Genomic DNA, 19,342 nt, shown 5'->3' on the forward strand with positions numbered 1-19,342 from the left:
GCACATTGAGCAAGTGCAGGCTGTCGTAGTGCAAACTAACATAATGGTCACTTAAACTTGTGCTTTAATTAGGTTGTCACATCACATACAGTCACATCCATTACTCTTTTTTTCTCGAACGTGGCATTGGCATGGTATTCATTAAGCAGAAGGAGAGTTTTATAAATTATTAAAACTAGGACGGTAATTTGTGGTTACCGAATCAAACACCGATAAAGCTCACACAGTTGTGAGTACAAAAGAAACTACGTAGCGGCCGCACAGAGGACCAAGCAAAGGGACAAACAAACACAGCAGGCCCTGAACCCAGCGGCTAAAAAGTGTTCTGCTCGAAGCCAGTGAGGTTGAGCTCCATGGCCACCGGATCAAAATCTGGAGCGAAGAGCGCCTGAAGGGCCTCCTGCTTGGAGGGCGACAACGGCTCAGCGAAGAAGGCCTTGATACTGTCCAAGGCCGCAGGCTCCGGACTCTACGCCATGTCTGCGATCCCTAGCTTTTGCTTCGGCACATTTTGTGCCTGGACAGTCGGGTTGGAGGCCTTGGCCTTAGCAGCAAGCCTCCCACTTCAACGCACCGACAACACCGTTGAAGGTGTCCTGAACCTCCTCAACCTTGGCTTGCTGATCAAAGGGGTCTCGAGCGGGATGCATAACTGCGCCTACAATTGTGTCAACAGGGACACATCAGCCGATGGAGGTTGAGCGCTATGGCCTTCGTCGTCAGTCGAAGACCCGCGGCTGGGCCTCAACAACTCAAGCTCCACAGCTTCCGAATCCAGCACAGGCATCATCGGTCGCTTCCTACCCTGGGGGGAGCAACGCGTGGCCAAGTCAGGCGATCCACAAAGCTACGCCGGAAGGGGCGACCCTCTTGCTGGGACCCCCACACCCGAAGGCTTCTCCATGAGGACCAACCCCTCGGAGCGCATGAGATCCCATCGCTCATGGGCCGGCACAGCCTGCATCTCGGAAACGATGGGGTCGAAGAAGTCGTCGAAGGAAACTTGAGGCAGGGAGGAGTGCACGGCAACCTCGCTTGCAGCAGGAATCACGGATGGGGCGTGGGGCGTCGACGGATCAACGGGCAACCTAGATATGGCCTTGACGGTAACGCTGCCGAAGCGAAGCGAGCCAGTCCACAACCATGCTCTGCCACCCAGCGCACATACACCCATCAACGACGAATAGTGGCATGTGGAGGCGGTAGCGACAATGTTGGACCTCGGCCGCTTGCAGTCACGTGCTATGTGCCCAAACCCGTGGCAGTGCAGGCAGTGGCGGGGGAGCCGGCAGGTGGCCACCCGTTGAGTCCGGGATAGACAGTGAAGCACCTACCCCAAAAATCGGCGGGGAAGATCCGGGGTCTGACCCCCGGGCGGGCACCTTGTTGAAGCCTGGCCTGACCGCCTCCCGGCACAGCTGCTGGTTGCCCACGGGATGATTTGGAGAATGAGGCAGGATGCACCGCCACCCATCAGCATCAAGGGCGGATACCCTGCTCCGCGGGCCGAGCCGCAGTTGAACTGGGATCCACGGAGCCTCGGAGGGCGAGGCCGCACCGCCCCTGTGTGGTGCATCGCAGTCACCCGTTGTGGCCGTGGCAGCCCTCCGCCAGCAGTGTCGGTGACGGCGTCGACGCTGCCTACGGCGCCGCGGCACCGGGATGGCAGCCGCAGCCGCAGCTGCCATCGGTGGGGGCTCACCGAGGAGGGAGCAGCGCCCGAGCGAGTCAAACGCGCGGCCTGCAGCGACGGGGAAGGAGAGCGCTCGAGGTCGGAGTCGCCGGAGAGAGAGCCATCCTCCCAACGCAAGCGCTTGGACCTACCGGCGGAGAGGTGGTCGGGGAAGAACAAGGCGGCGTCGGGGGAGAGAGTGGGGCGACCAGGTGACGCCAACAGCCCAGAGTTGGTGGCCGTGGATGCGCCCAGCCCGGCCCCACCCTTTCGGGACGGCGGCGACGACAGCAAAGAATGCGTGGCGGCGGGCACGCCGGCAGCCACGAAACCCTCATCGGCAATTGTGGCAGTCGCAGGTCCACCCGCTCCAGGCGAAGACCGCTCGGCCGGCAGTAGCCATTGGCCGCCCGCCGGAGGGGAGGCGCCATCACAACTGCAGCCAAGACCGGAGGCAGGAGACCCACCGGTATATAGATCAGCACGAGGAGGGAACGGATCCGAAGCTAAAGGAAGGATTTGAGCGGGATTGAGGGAAGATTGTGGTGGATTTAGGGGATTTTGTGGAGGGGGCGGCGAGCACCCGAGGGGAGCGGGTGGGGCTCCAGCGGCTCCAATAGATTAGTAAACTGTGTAAGGAACTATGGACGTGTATATACAAATACATCCATTACCCATTACTCTAGACGCAATGCTAACTACTATATAATATATATATATATATATATATAAATATATATATATAGTATTACTATATGGTACCTGGGTACCAAATAGCTATTCAGGATACCCAGCACCGCCACCGTACATGCTAATCCTTTGCTTCTAGAATATGTTGATGACTTACAATCAAATGATGTCCCTAACCATAGCATTAGAAACATATTAAGAGATATGCATGGAGGTGAGGAGAATATAGCGATGACAGATCGAGATTTGGAAAACCGGTGAGTGGCAAAACATAATATATTTTTCAATTCTTGTCGATATGTGATGAGCTTATGTACGACTAACCTGCAGAAAGACGGCTAATATGAGGGCGGAGCATGCAAATGCCGTCAACAAGCTGCTGGAATTCTTCAAAGACTGTGAGTTAGAAACCCCCCAATTCCGCTGGGAGGCAAAGGTTGACTTGAATGGATGTATACACAGGATATTTTGGAGTCATGCCTAAATGGGCAATGATCACATTAGCGTACAACACATGAAAAAGGCCACTAAAATAAAAAAAGCATGTACTAACCGCTATGGAGTGCTCTCAAATACAAGCCTTTTTGGGTTGTCAGGCATCTTATCAACTAGCTCCAACCGGAATCTGAAGACATTGAGTCAGAATCTAATTAGAATACTGCACTCATATAGTCTACAACTTAAAATTACAAACTCAATCCACATAACAATGTAGTTGCAAATGCTGACTCAATGTGAATGTCTAAAATAAGATAAGTAAAACATAATGGGGAAATGATAAAAAGAACACGCCGCCCCATAGCGCTGTGCCACCGAACACACACGTTGATTGCCGAGCTTGCATCATTTTGGATGGAGCCGCCCGGTCCCTCAGGTTTCCTTTACCCTTCTTATTCATGCATCTCGCTTTGATGCCCCATTAAGGTAGTGTCAAATTTGCTTGACTATTTAGATTCCCTGATATGGTTACTGTTTGTTAAAGAATGATTAATGTGTTTCCATTTCATTTTTTATTTTCCCTTTTATTTTAGTTTTGGTAAGCATTATGCAGATATAATTCTTGAACATCCTGTTGAACTTCACTAATTCATTATGCGATGATCTAATTGGTTTCTTACAACCATACACGTTGATTCAGCTTTGCATTGTGTTTTTTAGATCATACACGTATGTTTTTACTTATGGCGTGATTATAGTTTCATAAATCAATTCTATTTATTCTGCATTTGCAGAGGATGCCCATGCCGGAAAAGGCCCTGGTTCGTCAACTAAAAGGTTCTTTTTATCATTTCCCCATTATGTTTTACTTATCTTATTTTAGACATTCACATTGAGTCAGCATTTGCAACTACATTGTTATGTGGATTGAGTTTGTAATTTTAAGTTGTAGACTATATGAGTGCAGTATTCTAATTAGATTCTGACTCAATGTCTTCAGATTCCGATTGGAGCTAGTTGATAAGATGCCTGACAACCCAAAAAGGCTTGTATTTGAGAGCACTCCATAGCGGTCAGTACATGCTTTTTTTATTTTAGTGGCCTTTTTCATGTGTTGTACCTGCTTTTTTCTGTACGATGATGCTAATGTGATCATTGCCCATTTAGGCATGACTCCAAAATATCCTGTGTATACATCCATTCAAGTCAACCTTTGCCTCCCAGCGGAATTGGGGGGTTTCTAACTCACAGTCTTTGAAGAATTCCAGCAGCTTGTTGACGGCATTTGCATGCTCCGCCCTCATATTAGCCGTCTTTCTGCAGGTTAGTCGTACATAAGCTCATCACATATCGACAAGAATTGAAAAATATATTATGTTTTGCCACTCACCGGTTTTCCAAATCTCGATCTGTCATCGCTATATTCTCCTCACCTCCATGCATATCTCTTAATATGTTTCTAATGCTATGGTTAGGGACATCATTTGATTGTAAGTCATCAACATATTCTAGAAGCAAAGGATTCTTGTACTTGTGCGCCCTCATCTGTTTTGTTTCTGTAGGTTTTGGGAGCAACACGTGGTTATGGTTCAGTCTGACATCTGTAATCTCTGCAAATTCTTCACTATTTTCTTTGTCACATCTAAACTTTAGCTTGATGAATGCCAGGCATGATGTCTTCTTTGTTGTCTTGCCCCTGACGTGTTTTGCCTCGTTCCCCTTATAGTATTTACCTATTCCATAATTATTGCACCTTAAGTACCTAGTATAATCCGTTTTGTTAGCCTTCTTTGGCTGGAAACCTACCCTCTCAGCATATGTACAGTAGAATTTATGTTCTTCATCCTCTGTTTTGAAGCACATACCCACTCTAGGAATCAAAGCTTGGTCCAAGTTTTCTTTCTATTCAAAAAAATAATTCTCATAACCATTTCAGAATTATATGCTTACCATTTACACTACTGAAACAAATAGACTGTTTTTAAGATCTACTCAACTCAAATTACCGGCAAGGCCAATATTACACTTACATGGCTGTATTTATGCTCTTCGTCTGGTGTCACAATCACTGATGGGTCAACAGTTTCAAGCGGTGAGAACAAAGTTATGCTACGTCCTTCTTAACCTGAATGAGAATAAAGCTTAAAATGTATGAAGCTGTACAAACCTTGAAATGGAATAACCAAGCACTAACTGCATCTGTATCTGTCACCTCTAAAAAAAAGACTGCATATTATTATTGGGAGTGACTACCCATCACTCGGTTGATAGTTGATACAGTTATCATCCACTTTTTGAGCCAATCATAATTAAACACGTCATCAGTAGGATATATGTATATAAAACGGCACAGAAACAATGATTGAAAAATATGATAAAATCAACCAGATTTTCTATGCAGAGCAATAAAAAACTGATTGACAAGTAACAAAATAATCAAACCAGATTCTCCCTCTCTGCCCAAACGCAACTACTCACAGGAAAAGTCACGTGCCCTCTGTACACATCCAACCACTCCGATTCCTTTTGGCAAGCTAACTGAAACTTATCATCTTGGAGGCCAAGAAAAAAAAAGAATAAAAGGAAGGAAGATAGAGCCAAAGATAAGAAAAGAAGTGCTATTTGCTGATCAGAAATGGACATTCTAAAAGCAATACTGTAAAGACAGATACTGCTGCTAAACACCAAAAGTTTAGAACCAGCACACACGTAGACCACTGACAAAAAATCATTGAACCGATTACTGAAAAAAATCATGCAAGCAATAAAATAAATATTGATAGAATTAAAAATTTTAATAATTTATGGCTATCGAGCACCAATTTCTGAACCAGAGAATTGCAGTGTAATTGAAAGCTTGGGTATATGCAGGCTACTGAATCTGAATAACTTTGCAGTCAGAGATGGTTCCTTTCTTTTTCAGTCAAAAGGCACCAGAAACATAGTAGCCAACAGATACTGTGCTGGAAAATGATTTTTGAAGTACAGCTGAACTGTCTATATTGCTATTATGGATTCTTGTTCACTGACAGAAAAGGGAAGAACGCTCTGGCTGCAAGAAGCCTAGAACAGAAACTTTTAGCATTACTCGTGGTACATATAACCTGAACTGAAGTTATCTGCTGAAGACAATGACGGAGCATAGTAACACAAGGAAACACTTGAAGTGGGTCCCAGATTAGCCTACTTTGGAAAAAAAAGTGTAACATTCAACTGCGAAGAAGGATTGGACAGCAATGAAAATTACTGCAGACTGAAATACAGAGCAAAATAGTGGAGAGAAAAATTCAGAGGGAGCACAACTGAAGACTGAAAATATTCAGACTGAAAATTGAAACAATAAAATACTGAAATCTAAAACACTAACCCTCGGTTTGGCAGCATGCTTGCGGTGTGCGGTTTCCTTCGGTGCTTCTTTCACTTGAACCATTCCCCTGGACTCCTTGATAGACAAAGTTGCAGCATGGAGTGTCAACCTGTTGCATCCCTATATTGCATCTTGTCACCTCTTCAACAGCGACACCCTCTTCGTTCATCTCTGCAACACATCTATTCTTTCCTACTTCATCAAATTGCAGCCTTCTCGTTGCCATCCTTATTCACTGATCAACAAATGTTTAGGGCCCTTCAAGACAATTGTACATATTTATCATCATTACTCAATGTCAAACATTTTGGAAACAAAAACTCTCGAAGCCTACACCTCTCCTTTCCTTGTCTCAATCTCTTATATTTTTCTTTCCTTATGCAATTCATTATTTTTTTTGCCTATTGATGCATGCAGATTCATAAATTTCTTTCATAATAATCGGATTGTTTCTATAAATCTAATTTTCCATCTCTCTTTCCCATGTTGCTTTCTTTGCTCCTACCTCCAGCTTCAATTGGGTTGATTGGGATCAGTTGTCATTTCAGACATGGCACGTGTATGCACAGAGCAGAAACTAATCTCCACAAATTAGTCAACAATCAGTCCCATTGAATGAACTGGTTCAACAATCTATAAGAGTGCATCCATAAATTGGGGACGCAATCAACAGGAAAAGAATCGATAAGAGCCTGTCCCATTCACTGAACATGTAATTCATTTTTCATACCACAATCTAATCCCCAAAACAAATTTATGATCATGTAAGTTATTATGGACCAGAAATTGTACAGGATGCACTCCTATTGAATGAGCCGGTTCATTCAATCCTATTGAATTGATGGACGCTTTTTGCGACAGTGACATTCAGAAAAACCAAACTGGACTTGCAATCACTTTCAAAGCTTGCCCATACATGTTGAACAGAGAAGAACCAAGGACTAAGGTTTCCAGCAGTGATTTACCCTACCCCAAAAGTAAATATAAAGTGTCAATAACAATCAACTGTGATTACCCTCCCCTGACTTTACTACCCTGCAAGTGCCCCTCACCTAAGATTATCAGTATGACTCCATGGTGGCATTTAGTATCGGAAAGGTGCTTTCTTTCCCTTAAGCAGCTTAATGGTATGACAGCGACTGACAAAAAATATCAGGACAAAAGTTTGACCTCATAGCTGATCCAAGGAAACTGGTGAATCAATCCGTATATATAGAGTGACAAATTTAGTCACTGGAAATCAATCAAAAGCACATCAAGTTGCAAGATTTGAATGAATGAGAAGCGAAATCCTCAGGTCAACTGCTACAGCCAAGATTCTACAGTGCAATATTAGGCCCCAAAGCCAAGGTAGCACAGATTATTCATGCATCGAATGAATCTCGCACAAATCAAGAACGTATATGCTACTACATAGTGATAACATACAGGATCGTGTAAAGCAAAAAGGAAACCAGGATGGAGAGATGAAGCAAATGAACGCAGCAGCAGGGCAGCTACAGGATAAACAGAGAGAAGGTCATGGTCTGACCTCGCTGTCCGATGGTGAGGGCACCGGGCGCTGGCCAACGGGGGGTGCCGGCCGCCGGGCGCGCGCAGGGCCGGAGGGGACGGCAGCGGTGGCGGCGTCGGGCTTCCGGGGCGGTGGCGGCGTCGGCCTTCCGCGGCGGCGCGGGAGGCCAGCAGGGTCGCGGGGACGGCGCGCGGGAGGCCGGCGTGGGTGCGCGAGGCCGGGAGAGGGCACGGCGAGCGCATGGCGAGGGCTCCCGCTCGTTTGTCAGGCCAGGGCGGCCGCAACCGCACGGCGAGCGCTGCTGCGACCGCAAGGCGAGCGCACTGTGGTGTTCTCGTTTAACCGGGAAATTGACTTCCTGCTCGGAGTAGCAACCGCACGGTGAGGACTGCGTACGGATGGACCGAATCCAAAAATTTTTCGGAAGAAGGTGCGCACGGCCGAATCCAATTTTTTTTTCGGAAGGACGCTGGGTACCAAATAACTCAGTAAATAACTAGTACCCGGATACTAAATAGGGTTGGTATATATATATATATATATATATATATATATATATATATATATATATAAGAGAGAGAGAGAGAGAGAGAGCACCGGATGATGCATCAATACAACGGTAGACAGCAGACAGACATTCCACACCAACCATATAAGCAGAAATTAAAGCTGATCGGCTTTGGCACTGGACGGCAGGAACCAGGAAGTACAGGTGGTCGTCTTGGTAAATAAAGATTCATTTCTTTTTAGAGAACGAGTTTGTTGACATGTGTTTGTGTAAAAGAGGATAAAGTGAACAGTACAAAGCGTTAGACACCTTGCTCCAGACACGAGAGAAGCCATGGAAGCAAATCAGAACAGCTGCTGACTATATTAAAAAAAGAAAAGGTCCAAGGCCTCGTTTGGTTCAGCTCCCTCTGGCTCCGTCTCCACCTGCAATCGTCCTGTGTGTCACTGTGCTCTCGTGTAGCAGGCCCTGAACCAGCTCCGGCTTAGGCAGAGACTTTGAGAGGAGCTGGGGAAGCCAGCGATGGGTGGCACCGGATGGCTCTGCCACAGTAGTGCAACAGTGACAGAGCCGGAGCCACACCAAACAGCCTCTTAGTAGTACAACGATTCAACGAAACACCGAAGGGTCTAGCAACAACATAACTAAAGCAAACTAACAACAATGACCCGTTGGAATTGGACCTCAACACGAGCCGTAGAAACATCAACTCTCACCCTCCACTGCTCTACACCAACAAAGACCTGACCCTCGTTAAGCTTCCCCACAAAGCCAGTCGAATATCACACATCATTGATTGACGGAGTCGTCAAGTCGAAAAAACAAAGTCAATGCGCACGCCATGCTTAAGCAAGCAACAACACAAGGGTTGGTCACTACCAAAATGGTGGACTTCTCCTAGTGTTTTTAAGTAGTAATAAAATAATACCGCTAGTCATAGCATATAGAAATTTCACTAAAAAGCATTTAGTAGAAAAAATTTATATTAAATATTAAATGCTAAAACACTAGGAGAATCCCACCTCACTAGAGAAAGATGGAAATTCTAGTTGTGAGTCTTTGCACTCTGAATGGGCAGCAAGTGCAAAGGTCGGGCATTGTGTGCGCGGATAGGTGTCGCCACTTTGTTACATCCATCGTCTTGCATGCGTGCATGCATGATCCACTTCCATTACCTAGCTAGGAGTACTAGCATGATGATAAAGCGGTTGACTGCCAGAGTCTTGCACTCTGACTGTCTCTTTCAGTTTCAGTCCACTAGTAAGAAGCCCATCTGGTATGGATTCGCCGGCAGCTTCGAGAGCTATTTTTCAGCTCCGGTCACCAAACGGGGTCACGCCGCTCCACTTCACACAGGGAGCTCCGCAATTTACGCTGAGATAAACGAAGAGAGACAAGATGAGCCAAAAATACTGGCATCACCTAGCTGCGCCTCACAACAGAGACAGCAGTGGGCCCTCGGGCAGCCATGGTCGGCTTTGCCCTTGTGGAGCCTTCGCGCGGGCACGGTCGGAGCCAGCACCGGGAGCTACGGACGGCCGCGCGGCGAGGGCACAGGAGGCGCGTCCGCGGGGAAGGACGGCGGCGCGGCCACGCGGCGAGGGCGCATGCGGCGCGCCCTCGCAGGGACGAGCATAGGCGGCGCGCCCGTGTGGGGAGGAGAGACTCCGCCGGTTTGCTCTGGGTCGCCGGTTCGCTGGGCCGCGCGTGGGCGAGCTCGCCTGGCCGCGGTGGAGCAGAGACGTGGAGCAGACGACGAGCGCCGTGCAGCTCGAGGAAGATGTGGACGCGGTGGGGAGAAAGAGATAAGGTAGACAGAAGGGAAATAAAGAAAGAAACAGGGAAAAGAAAAAAAAAAGGTATTATGGGTATTTTACACCTTTCAACAATATAATGAGAAGCTGACTGTCCATCAAAATAGAAGCTCCATCTATAGAGCTGCTTCTGAAGTTAGAGAAAATAAACGAAATGACTAGCGCTCGGAGGTCTAGACGGACGGAGCGTCCGGATGCCCGCGCCTGCAGTCGTTTCCCACGCCGTTTCGCACGCCCACGCGGGGCCCGCGTCGGCCCAAGCGTCACCAGCGTCGAGAAAGAGAGGGATGGGGGCGGCAGATGCCCAGCCGGTGCCGGAGGAGGAAGAGACACCGATGTGAGGCAGCAGAAAAAGTGAGGAGGGAGATGCAACACCCGATCTACGTTTGAAACATCCAGATGCAACACTTGCAACATACATCTGAAGGTAGATTAAATGCTTGAAACATGCATATGAAACACTTGTTGCAACATCAGATCTACTTTAGAAACATTTAGATGAAACCAACATATGTACGAAAACAACTGAAACACTAGGAACATATATTTGAAAAACTTGCAAAAATATATGCAACATTCAGATGAAACACTTACAAACATATATCTGGAAAAACAGATGAAACATTCAGAACATATACTTGAAACATATGTGTATAGCCATTGCAACATGTGCAACATCCCGATCTACTTTTGCAACATCAAGATGAATCACTTGCAACATCCAGATGAAACATCTAAAACACTTAAAACATACGGTTTCGACATGGGCTTTTTACGCAATGTCTTTGCGTTGCTTGGACGAACGGAGGCTTGTCGTTGTGGAGCTCGACGCCGGCGCGGAGGTCGTCATCAACGCATGGAGCTCGTCGTGCGGCCACGGCATGGGAAACTCGTCGATGGGACGACTTCATACGAAGCTCACCCCCTTACCTACTTGCTGGAGCATCCGTCGTGGAGGCTCGCCGGCTCGGTGGAGGCGGCCACAACGAGCGGGCCGGCCGCGGCAAGTAGGCAGCGTGGTGGAGTGCAGCCGCGCACGAGCAGGCAACGCGATGGAGGTAGACAAGAGCGAGAGAGGACATGATGGAGAATTTTACTTTTTGGCAAGGTGCGGACCAGATGGAGAGAAGACGCGATTACGAGCGGGGGAGGCACGTCCGTCCGCCCACGGACGCCCGTGTGAAACCATTATAAAAAAATGAATTTACGGGTGAAGCGGAGCTGTACCGAACCGACCCAATACGGGCCCGTTTGTTTCGGCTCCAAGTGCTCCGGCTCCTACTGACACCGGCACTGTTGATGAAGCTGTTTCTCTCTCTCCTATACTGTAGCAGCACGGTTCACCGAATCCGTTTTTCTCTTTCCTACTTTTTCGTCTCACTGTTCACAGAGCACTGCTGATGAAGCCGGTGGAGCTCGATTTTTCTGCTCCCGCGGCTCCGGTACAGTGCGTGAACAGTGCCGAAGCCGGTGCGCGCAGGAGCGGTGCCAAAGAGGGCCGTACATGTCCTCGTTCCACATGTCCACGTCACGACGTGACGGCTCATCCCGCAAAGTCGATCGACGGTCCAGAAGTTGTCCACATCCGCAACCAGTGTACACAATGCATACACACACATAATCGAACATGAATGAAGATATCGAGTTCTATAAAGCTGCAAATGGAGTGTTTTGCGCGCATGCGCTTGTCCACTTCTTGTCTTAAAAATTCAAGTGTGTTCTCAGGGAACGTACTAATTGAAGGATGTGGGAAATATATACATTATTCCGCTCTGCGTTATAATGCATTTTTAAATTTTTAAACGATTTAGGGAAATACTCAAATGATGCATGTACACATGGATTAAATTAAACTCAATTCAGAAAAAATAACAATGATGAGGGACCTAACTAGTAATTACTGTACTGTGCGCCAATCATACTTCATTGCCTCTATTTATTTATTTATTTATTTTCAAATCAAAATAAAATGAAATGGCGATACACCATATATGGGAGCTTATTACTGTATCACACATAGCTTGCGAAAAAATAGCAGAAAATGTTTTAATTTTTTTACTCACTGGTATATATATGCTGCTAGTTGTTAGAGATGTGAAAACCTTAACCATGCAACATCCCCTAGAAAAGCTGCAAGTCAAAGAAATGGAGATGTTCGGATAGAGGAAGTCCAACTCTATGGTGGAGTTGGTGAAGTGATGAATCTCGTTAGTTTGAGAAAACTACTAAAACAATCCCAAACACCCACCCTAAACCAATCTCCCTCTCTGCAATATATAGGAAGCGTCACAGCTCAATTTCTTGTTGTCACATAGCCGAAATAAATAAAGGACTTCAACACAAGCAATGCGACAAGAGCTAGAAACATATATACGACAGGCTCTGAGAGGGTCCGAAAGAGGAATGAAGCACTGGGAAGAAGAAAGATGCATGCCATATTGTTCCTTGTGTACCAAAGGCAAGGGTAGTTCACGGTAGACACCAACCAGTCAAACATGGGCAGAAATGAACCGCGCAACTGTAAGAGTCTTTTTATATCCTTTTGTATTGATAGGAATATAAACTTTGGTGGAAAAAAAAAATTCTCCACTAGTTTCTTCAATTTGATCTCTAATAAAATCCCCTTTGGATTCGAGGAACTTTTTCTATTTCCCGTGTTTTTCTATGAAAATGGACTGATTTCTGTAAAATACCTGTACGATTCCGGTGGAAGTCCTATGTTCCAAAGGGACCCTAATTATTGTTTATTCCTATGTTCTAAAGGGGCCCTAATTTAGTTTCTCACTAACTAAAGATAAAGGGCAGAGATGGCTCTCCAAAGTGTGCACAACATATATATAGCGGAGTTGTTGTGGGGTGTAATGTCATAGAGAGCATTTTTATTCAAGTAGTTCTCTAAACGAGGATTTAAAAAGTGAGTCTAAAAAAACTGGACCTGTAGCGGGTCAGACCACCCCCAGGCATTGTTGTGATAGAGAAGACCTTTTCACATAGGCCGTGAAAACCCCCGAACCTCTGCCCCACCCTAACACAGGGGCACTGTTGCCCTGTAAGAACCGGGCGGGGCCTTTTGACATGTGCTTTGGCCATGGGACAGACGAGGGGATTTTTTTTAAGTACTGCCTGAAATTCGCTCCCGCGGGGAGTCAAATCCAGGACCTATGGAGTGCCACTGAGGCTCTCTAACCAGATGGACTAAGATTATTGAAGATACAAGGAGTTACTGCATTTTAAGTGCCTGAATTTTTTAGGCAACAATCTTAGACAACCAATTACCAACCAACCAACAACAAAGCCTTTTAGACAACCAATTAATATAATTAAAAGACGCAAGAAATAATTTAGTTTTTTTTTCTAAAGTTAAATAATGATATAATTATATTTTTTGATCGGAGATATAATTATATGTTACTTATGTTACCTCAACAATAGCAAAAAAACCCAGGCAACTAAAATATAGGATAAGTGAGAAATGAAAGCTCATCATCTTTGCAGTCGTCTAGCGCCAAGAAGCAAGGTTAATGTTCTAGCTAGCTAGCAAGTGACCTTATCTTATCCCCTATAGGCTGTGGCCACCATGCCGCAATATTGTGTCGACGTCGTATCGTAGTGAGCACTTCACTTGAGCACTTGCGTCACACCAAGTGCAGCAGCGGCTTGCCCTAGCTTTATTTGCAGTTTTCTTTGCAACTGTGCAGTGCATACGTGTGTATATATATATATAGGTAGCCTCCGGTCGCACGCCACCGGCCATTTGTTCGCTGGCAGCGAGAGCAACGGCCAACGGGCAAGCTAAGGTACCATTGCTAGCTCGTTAGGCGGTAATAGGTAGCTAAGCTAGCTAGGTAAGGGCAGCATACGTACATCGATCAGCATGGGCGCCGGCGCCGGCAGCGTGAGGCGTGAGGCGGCGGCGCTGGTCTGGGTGCTGGTGCTCGCGGCGGCAGGCGGCGGCAGCGTCTGCGAGGCGCAGCTCCGGCGCGGGTACTACGCCGGCGTGTGCCCCAACGTGGAGTCCATCGTTCGCGGCGTGGTGGCCAAGAAGATCCAGCAGACGCCCACCACGGTGGGCGCCACGGTGCGCCTCTTCTTCCACGACTGCTTCGTCGAGGTACGCACACAGACACTGACACAGCAACACGATCGTGTACACGCATGGGACGCGACCGCCTGAAGGTTGCAGATCGTTCGTATGGCGGTGCGATGACCATGCCGCATGAATGCGTCGACCAATGCAGGGCTGCGACGCGTCGGTGATGGTGGCGTCGACGGCGAACAACACGGCGGAGAAGGACCACCCCATCAACCTGTCCCTGGCCGGCGACGGCTTCGACACGGTGATCAGGGCCAGGGCGGCCGTGGACGCAGCGCCGGGGTGCCGCGGCAAGGTGTCGTGCGCCGACATCCTCGCCATGGCCACGAGGGACGCCATCGCGCTGGTACGCACACGCACGCCGCACGCGTTACGCACACAGCACACTGCACTTCAGTTACAAGCGAATTCACGGAAACTGAATTCGTGCATGCAGTCCGGCGGGCCGTCGTACGCGGTGGAGCTGGGTCGTCTGGACGGGCTGAGGTCGACGGCGAGCAGCGTCAACGGGAGGCTGCCGGCGCCCTTCTTCAACCTGGACCAGCTCAACCAGATGTTCGCCGCCAACGGGCTGTCGCAGGCCGACATGGTCGCCCTCTCAGGTACGTTTCTGATCGTTTCTGGTCTCTTGCAAGCTACTCACGACCTCAATCATCAGTGGCCTCTGCAGACAAGTGCATGGCATGCAGCACTTTTCTGAATCTGAAAAGCTAAGCCTACCTTTCCACCATAACTGCTTGCATTGCTTATGGTTGGCAATCAGACAACCACAGCCATGCACGCAACCGTCGCCACTACCTTCCGCCATGCCGAAATCCAGCAGCTCGCACATGATGGAAGTCCAATCCATGTTTCGCTTTCCCGTTCTGGAAAGCTTTGTGAAGCTTTCGTACAAAACAACATCCGTAAAAACCTCACCGACCAAGGTAGAAGAAACATCAATGACTGACGACGACCACTCACGTACCGTTACCTTGCATACATGCAGCCGGGCACACGGTGGGGCTGGCGCACTGCGGCACCTTCGCGGCGCGGCTGTGGGGTGCCGACGCGACGCTGGACGCCGGGTACGCGGCGCAGCTGGCGGCGTGGTGCCCGGCGGGGGTGGACCCGCGGGTGGCCGTGGCCATGGACCCCGTCACGCCGGTCACCTTCGACAACCAGTTCTTCCGCAACCTGCAGGCCGGGAAGGGCATGCTGGCGTCGGACCAGGTGCTGCACACGGACCCCAGGTCCAGGCCCACCGTCGACGCGCTGGCCCGAAGTCGCGTCGCCTTCGAGCGGGCCTTCGTCGACGCCATCACCAAGATGGGCCGCGTCGGGGTCAAGACGGCGTGGGCCCAGGGGAACGTCCGCCGCGACTGCGCCGTGCTCGGCTGAGAACAGGTGGTGGATGCTGACGTGGACTAAAAAGACAGAGAACTGCTGCTGATGCCGTTCAGCTACATTGTTACTCGGATTCTTCAGGCGTTTATTTAGAGGGGGAAAAAATGGAGAGAATTGGTTTAAATTTATGCGTATGTATAACTGGAATTACACTATGCCAGAAAATGTTATCAGTGACGCGTGTAGAGGGCTTTCAGTGACGCGTAAAATACGCGTCACTGATGTTGCGTCAGTGATAAGGGCATATCAGTGACGCGTAAATACGCGTCACTGATAACCCTCTATCAGCGACGCGTGTATTCAAGACGCGTCACTGATAAATGGTTATCAGCGACGCGTGTGGCCAAGATGCGTCACTGATAACCCTTTATCAGCGACGCGTGTGGCCAAGACGCGTCACTGATAACCCTCTATCAGCGACGTGTCCAGCCAAGACGCGTCACTGATAAGCCCCTATCAGTGACGTGTCCAGCCAAGACGCGTCAATGATAACTATTTCAGAAAAACAAAAAAAAACTACAATGACCCTATATACATCTAATATGACCCTATATATATAAATATATACACACACATCAGACAAGTTCCACCATTTCAACAATCAATCCTTAGTGCAGGGCGCACGCCATCGCGCGCACATGCAGTTACATATTTGAAGAACACAATGCATAGTATGACACATTGGGAGATGTAAACAAACATAAAAGTGGTCCTAGGAGAGTAGTGAGCAGGTTCAGATTTCTAAATTACATAACTTCTAGTTCAAGTTCAGGCTAACATAGCATTTGAGCAGGTTCAGGCTAACATAGCATTTGAGCAGTACAGAATGAGGTGGTGCATCCCTCTTGGTCACTTGATTTTTTCCGCTTCCTCCTATTCTTCTCTGATGGACCATCGCTGTTCTGCTTTAAAGCAACGTCCTGTAATGGCATGGCATCTCTCTATAAATATGTGAAACTACAGAGGCATCGAATTTTGAGTCTCATGGCATGGCTGCATCTGTCTATAAATATGTGAAACTACAGAGGCAACGAATTTTGAGTGGCAAAGCACAACATTAAAAGAAAGCTGTTTTGTAAAAGATATTCAGAGTCCATCACATGGCCTGAAACTCTAAGTATTAACAGATCAGATGTCTAACATTATTTAAGTCCTCTATCTAATTGACATTCCCTTGTATCTATAACTTGCTGCTAGCTGTTACAAGGTGTCTCAACTCATGTTATTTTCACTGGCCATATTTGAAAGCTGAAAATGGCCTTAATGTTGATTCTGCAAGTGTAGAGAGGCATAAACAATGACATTATTGGAAAAACACTTCGGGTGTAGAAAGGTACGTACATACTTTACATTTGCTGTTCCTAGGCTAAAGTGCTCTGGTTGCTGATTCCCTGCCACGCTGAACAAGACGTTAGCTTCAAACCTTGCTGTACAAAGCAACAACGCTAACAATAAACCAATATAATTCAGATCATCATCTCCAAGAATCCACATATATGACTGATTGACTGAACCGCAAAGCAGCAGCCTGTAGTAAGAAAAAAACAAAGGTTCAATTAGTGAACAAACAAAGGAGCTGCTGCAGCAGAGTGGGAAGAGCAAGGCAAGACTAGGCCATCAAATACATAGTCCAGACCCCAAAAAAAATTGGCCTAACAATGTAAATCCAAGAAGAGTGACTACAGCTACCATTTTCCTTTGGTACAGTATGATTTTTAGCAATCAAAACAGCACAACTTGTGCAATACTATTCAAAGTTGGTTACTGTACTACAGAATTCAAATTTCGTAGTTGTCTCCCACCCTCCAGCAAGATAACTTGATGACTACTACAGACCCTACAGTACAAGGCCTCCTCATTTCAAGGTTACAAGATGTGAATAACATGAGCATGGCAGCAATTATAAATCAATGATGGATAGCTACCTGCATTTGCTAGAGTGATTTATTACCAGCTAGAAGCCAACATAGCTATCTGCAGTCCTGCAAGCATCAAAATTTAAGTATAGGCTGATTACAACTAAATCTGAGAGGCCGGCTACAGCTACAGCTTATAAATCTGAGAGGAAATGCTACAACTAAACAACTATAACTATAGGCAATATGAAACACTGAATTGCACTGGTACACTATTAATATTTCTAACTTATTATATTTCAGCAACTGATTTGTGTAAAACAATCAGTTGCTGAACTAAAATGTAGAAAATAATAATAGTATCGATAGTTATATGTATTCTTTTATTTACACAAATCCAAATGAACAGCTAGCTGTCATTTTTGAGTCATGGCCAAAAGATCTTAATAACTGATCTCATTTCATATTTCTCTACTCTTAAGGTACAGAATGATTAAGACTTCCATAGCAGTATTTATCTAAAAGGCTACCGATAAAACGCTTTTGTTTATGTGGAAAGCCACACTTTCCTACTACAGATAGTATAAATCAGTGAATCACGTGATGTGCAACAGATGTGTGTGTATAGTTAAATTATTTGTCTCCAGATCAGTACTTCAGGTGCCTAATTCAGTTCTGATCTCTTATAAACATATAAAACAGTATACATCATACATCAGGGAACATTAGACCATATCTATTGCTATGTTGTCCAAAGTTCACTAATCACTAGTTCGCTGAAGACACTGGTAGGAACCAGTAGGGACACTAATGTTATATCTGAGGGTTGAAGCTGGAATCAAACTTGTGTTTTCCCCTCATATTCAAGACATGTAAATATTTTGAGTCATTGAGATGATTGATTTTTAACTTCAGTAATTTTTTTATCTAGACTTGGTGTCAATGGGTGCTGGATAGTGTCAGTGCGAATTTCCTAGTGTCACCGAAAAAATTCTGGTGGATTGGCATGGTAGGAATGGTTTTGCAAAGGTTTGATAGCATAAAAAAAACTGTGAGATGGAACAGCAAAGAAGAAAAACCTGTACATGCCTCAAGTCAGTGCTAACAGCAAAGAAGAAAAACCTATGAGATGGATGTATTGATATCCTAAGTTACTTATTGAGCCCAACATGACAATAATAGGGGTAGTTGTAAAAATTTTTAGTCATATATAAAGTGACCACTTAGATTGAATTGGTCAGGAAAGGAAGAAAGAAAGGACGTCCATAGAGTTAGAGAACAACACCCATACCTTCCTAATTCCAGAACACGTCGTCCATCCAAAATCGACCGGTTCCTAACCAGCTATGTAGCAAATGAAAATGTCCCAAACCATAACAGGTTGGCATTAAGCTCATGGCATGAGAACTCCCTTACACTCAGTTTTTGTATGTCAATTTTTGAATGGTGAACAAATTGAGCGTTAGCCGCCAGTTTAAGAATTGTAATAATGCAATAAGGAATGGCTATAATGAAACTGAAATGAACTAGTTAAATCCTTGATGACAAAGTCAAGCCTTGATGACAATTCAACTGCTTTTGAGGATATCCCCAGATTATTAATAAAACACAATGATGCAGCATATACTGAAATGAACTAGTGAAATCCTTGAAATTACAAAGTCATATAGTATTTGGGCAGTGAGCTACTCCAAGAAGGTAATACAGTAATACACTACATCATACTGATTTAGAATGTCCAATTATACCATTGTAAGAAAAGGTCAATAACATAGCCGTCATATGGCCTATCGACCCTTGGTTGTGAGCCTCTCATTAGGTGTATGACAATAGCATTACTAACCTGCTCATTGTGGCCTAGATCGAGTTGAGAGACTTGTGCTCCTTCACAGCTGTAATGGCATGGAATTTGTGGGCTTCATCAGTTCTTCTATGCAATTGAGACTGAAATCGAGTTGTTGTGTGTCAGAACTTCAGACAAAAGCAGTAGATCAAGCACACTTAA

The 19,342-nt window shown here is 46.3% G+C and overlaps 1 protein-coding gene and 1 long non-coding RNA gene across 2 annotated transcripts; one reads left to right on the forward strand and one right to left on the reverse strand.

Annotated features, from left to right (window-relative positions):
• Positions 1-3,906: 3,906 nt before the first annotated feature.
• On the reverse strand, positions 3,907-8,005 carry LOC136544964 (uncharacterized). The gene is made up of 5 exons (XR_010780881.1): positions 7,699-8,005; positions 6,168-6,425; positions 4,831-4,925; positions 4,191-4,702; positions 3,907-4,117 (listed from the first exon to the last, which is right to left on the reverse strand). It is a non-coding gene; the product is annotated as an uncharacterized lncRNA (long non-coding RNA).
• A 5,812-nt stretch (positions 8,006-13,817) lies between these two features.
• On the forward strand, positions 13,818-15,654 carry LOC136544965 (peroxidase 51-like). The gene is made up of 4 exons (XM_066537021.1): positions 13,818-14,113; positions 14,241-14,441; positions 14,532-14,697; positions 15,084-15,654. Exons 1-4 carry the CDS (start codon positions 13,877-13,879, stop codon positions 15,473-15,475), a joined length of 996 nt encoding a protein of 331 aa, XP_066393118.1. The 5' UTR covers positions 13,818-13,876; the 3' UTR covers positions 15,476-15,654.
• The last annotated feature ends 3,688 nt before the right edge of the window (positions 15,655-19,342 follow it).

The sequence above is a fragment of the Miscanthus floridulus genome, chromosome 3 (genome assembly GCF_019320115.1).
Source record: "Miscanthus floridulus cultivar M001 chromosome 3, ASM1932011v1, whole genome shotgun sequence".
Lineage (NCBI taxonomy): Eukaryota > Viridiplantae > Streptophyta > Magnoliopsida > Poales > Poaceae > Miscanthus > Miscanthus floridulus.

What these genes read in the sequence shown, in the direction of transcription:
- LOC136544965 (XM_066537021.1), top strand. Translation starts at nt 13,877, where the DNA reads ATGGGCGCCGGCGCCGGCAGCGTGAGGCGTGAGGCGGCGGCGCTGGTC. An exon ending in TCCACGACTGCTTCGTCGAG is followed by an intron (nt 14,114 to 14,240) that starts GTACGCACACAG and finishes CGACCAATGCAG; the next exon opens with GGCTGCGACGCGTCGGTGAT. An exon ending in CGAGGGACGCCATCGCGCTG is followed by an intron (nt 14,442 to 14,531) that starts GTACGCACACGC and finishes TCGTGCATGCAG; the next exon opens with TCCGGCGGGCCGTCGTACGC.